The sequence below is a fragment of the Toxorhynchites rutilus genome, chromosome 2, assembly GCF_029784135.1.
Source record: "Toxorhynchites rutilus septentrionalis strain SRP chromosome 2, ASM2978413v1, whole genome shotgun sequence".
Taxonomy (NCBI): Eukaryota; Metazoa; Arthropoda; class Insecta; order Diptera; family Culicidae; genus Toxorhynchites; species Toxorhynchites rutilus.
Window position 1 is genome coordinate 300,731,484 of NC_073745.1, and position 3,188 is coordinate 300,734,671.

General features: G+C 41.2%; 1 protein-coding gene across 2 annotated transcripts; it reads right to left on the bottom strand.

The window, feature by feature from the left end:
* Positions 1 to 1,635: 1,635 nt before the first annotated feature.
* On the bottom strand, positions 1,636 to 2,754 carry LOC129768506 (non-structural maintenance of chromosomes element 1 homolog). Of its 2 annotated transcripts, none has more exons than XM_055770202.1 (3): positions 2,503 to 2,754; positions 1,951 to 2,429; positions 1,636 to 1,888 (listed from the first exon to the last, which is right to left on the bottom strand). In XM_055770202.1, exons 1-3 carry the CDS (start codon positions 2,618 to 2,620, stop codon positions 1,769 to 1,771), a joined length of 717 nt encoding a protein of 238 aa, XP_055626177.1. In that variant the 5' UTR covers positions 2,621 to 2,754; the 3' UTR covers positions 1,636 to 1,768. The 2 variants fall into 2 exon arrangements, with proteins under 2 accessions (XP_055626177.1, XP_055626179.1); XM_055770204.1 differs by having other exon boundaries at positions 1,751 to 1,888; positions 1,946 to 2,429.
* Between the last annotated feature and the right edge of the window lie 434 nt (positions 2,755 to 3,188).

Here is a 3,188-nt window from a genome sequence, read left to right on the forward strand (position 1 = left end):
GTGGAGTTAACAGGTGGCTCGTAATTTACACTATTTAGAAAAGACGTTTGAGGAATGGCAAGACGAAAAGTTTGGATTTGTTTATGTTATTACTTACGTTGGTATGGTTACATTTGATTTCGTCGAAGGTATTTGAAGCAGTATAATAAATAAACAGTTGTCGTTGAAAATAGTAACCTAGTAACCTTTATGCATATGCTTCCGCCAGCTGGCTCGGCTAATGTGATTCAGGGAGTGCTTTGATCGTGGAACCTCCACTGGCGCATAATTTGCAGCTTTGTTTTTTGTGCTGGTTCATAACGACAATCAACCGTGCCGGCGAAACTGTAGTCAATGTTTAGTGTTGTTTGGATACCATCTATGTAAATAAGTTCAAACTTAAGGGATACGTCCGAATGGCAATTCTGACATTACGTTTTACCTTCCACTCTACTTTCCTTGGTTAAGGCGTTCGTGAGTTATAGTGTCGCAAACATGGAGCAAAATAAAGAGAAAATCCGACATATTTTACAGTACTACTATGACAAAGGCAAAAATGCATCTCAAGCTGCCAATAAAATTTGTGCAGTTTATGGGCCCGATACAGTTTCCATTTCCACCGCACAACGATGGTTTCAACGTTTTCGTTCTGGTGTAGAGGTCGTCGAAGATGCGCCACGCTCCGGAAGGCTTGTCGTCGAAAATTGCGACAAAATCGCTGAATTAGCCGAGAAAGACCGGCATAGTAGCAGCCGTAGCATCGGCCAAGAGCTGGGGATAAGTCATCAAACCGTTATTAACCATTTGAAGAAGCTTGGATTCACAAAGAAGCTCGATGTATGGGTGCCACACACGTTGACGCAAAAAAACATCTTTGACCGTATCGACGCATGTGAATCGCTGCTGAATCGCAACAAAATCGACCCGTTTCTGAAGCGGATGGTGATTGGCGATGAAAAGTGGGTCACTTACGACAACGTGAAGCGCAAACGGTCGTGGTCGAAGCCCGCTGAAGCGGCTCAGACGGTGGCCAAGCTCTCATTAACGGCCAGGAAGGTTCTGCTGTGTGTTTGGTGGGATTGTCAAGGAATAATCTATTATGAGCTGCTTCCCCATGGTCAAACGCTCAATTCGGACCTGTACTGCCAACAACTGGACCGCTTGAAGGTAGCACTCATGAAGAAGAGGCCATCTTTGGTAAACAGAGGCCGCATTGTCTTCCATCAGAACAACGCCAGGCCACACACTTCTTTGGTGACGCGCCAGAAGCTCCGGGAGCTCGGATGGGAGGTTCTTTTGCATCCGCCGTATAGTCCGGACCTTGCACCAAGTGACTACCACCTGTTTTTGTCCATGGCGAACGAGCTAGGTAGTCAGAAGTTAGCCACAAAAGAGGCCTGTGAAAATTGGCTATCCGAGTTTTTTGCCAATAAGGAAGCGAGCTTCTATAACAGGGGTATTATGAAGTTGGCATCTCGTTGGGAACAAGTCATCGAACAAAACGGCGTATATTTGACTTAAAACAGATGATTGCAACTATTTTTATGAATAAATGAAAATTCAAAAAAAATACCGCAGGACTTTTTTGACAGCCTAATATAGTATTAAATATATGGTAATCGTTTTCCTAGCGGTATCGTATATAAAATACGACCTATTATCATGCCTACCAAGTTTTATGTACATAATTTCATCAAAATCGGTTGAGCCGTTTCGGAGGAGTTCGGTCACGAACATCGTGACATTAGATTTTTTATTGTTTCTACATAATTTATATAACAAGTACAACTCAGTTGAACACTGAAACGGCCCACGGCTGCTGACACCCAGGACAATTCGTTAGCCTCCTGAGATATTTCTTCAGACATTCTTTATGCAACGTTTCCGGACACTTCGCGCATTTTACTCCCTGAAAAGTACAACAAATTTACAAAGCACAAAAAAATATACATAATATAAACCAAACCTTACATAGAAGTCCATCTCATTGCAAAGCAAACACTTATGCATGTGCTCGGCAAAGTGAGCGCTCAGATACCGATCGAACTCGGCGACCGTCTTGGGTCCGAAATACCACATCTCATCCATCTGAACAAAATATCCGAGTTTTTCCCACTCATCCAGCAGTTCCTCGGCACGAACCTTCGTGATAGTTTTCCCCGTTATTTCCGCGGTTAAATTGAGACACACAATCGGCCGAACTTTGTGGCCCTCGCTGCATGCCAGCTCCTTAAGCATCAACCGAAACAAGCTTAGCTCTGGCTTGGAATAATAGTTTTGGAGCCGATCCACCGCAGTCTCCGCTTGGGGACAGAAACAGTAGAAATCCGCATTCGTGGGCTCGTAATGGACGAACACAATTTTTTTATCAAACCGATGCAATTTGCTGTTTATCAAAGCGACAGCATCCGGGACATCGTCCTCCGTTGGAACGGTTTCATCATTGTGATCTGAATTATTTAATTCATTATAAGTGTGCTGTTTCGGGAAACTTTCGAAGTGACCGTTGCCGATAATACTCACATTTTCCGTATTCAGACAGAAGAATTTTATAGGCCTGTTTAGCGCTTACGGTTCCATGTTGAGATACAGCCTGAAGGAACGCTCGATGCACGTCTGTATATGACGCCGAAGCGGGCATAATTAATTGTACTTATATTTCTGAGACTATGATAAAGATTGTATTATGAGATTGAAAATATTTCCTAGTTCTGGTTAGATTGAATTTTTGTGGAGAACCGCGCATTCAAGATGTAAACAAATGAAAAACACAACTGTCAGTTGTTCTTTTACATTGTTCTAAAAAATCTTATTACACCCAGAAAAATGCTTACCAAAAGAAGCTACTAAATCTTTGTTAATTCAAACTTGGGTAAATTATATATTTTCTGTACATATTACCAACCGTATGTAAAATGAATGTCAGATGCAATACACATCTCAACTAACAATTGGTAGGGGAGGTGGGAGTAAAACGGACATGTTAAGAAGAACTTCAATTATATCTTTGGAACTCTTGTTTCCCAAAACTTTGATGCAGTTTCTTGCAATTCAATATATTGTTTTTCTATCGAATTGGTCAAATATTCTACAAAAAAGTGTTTTTCAACGTTTTTTTACTAAATTAAAACAGACCGAAAAGTACAACATTTTTTTCGATGTGGGTGTTAAAAAACTGTAAATAATTAATGAAATTCCGAATATTAACC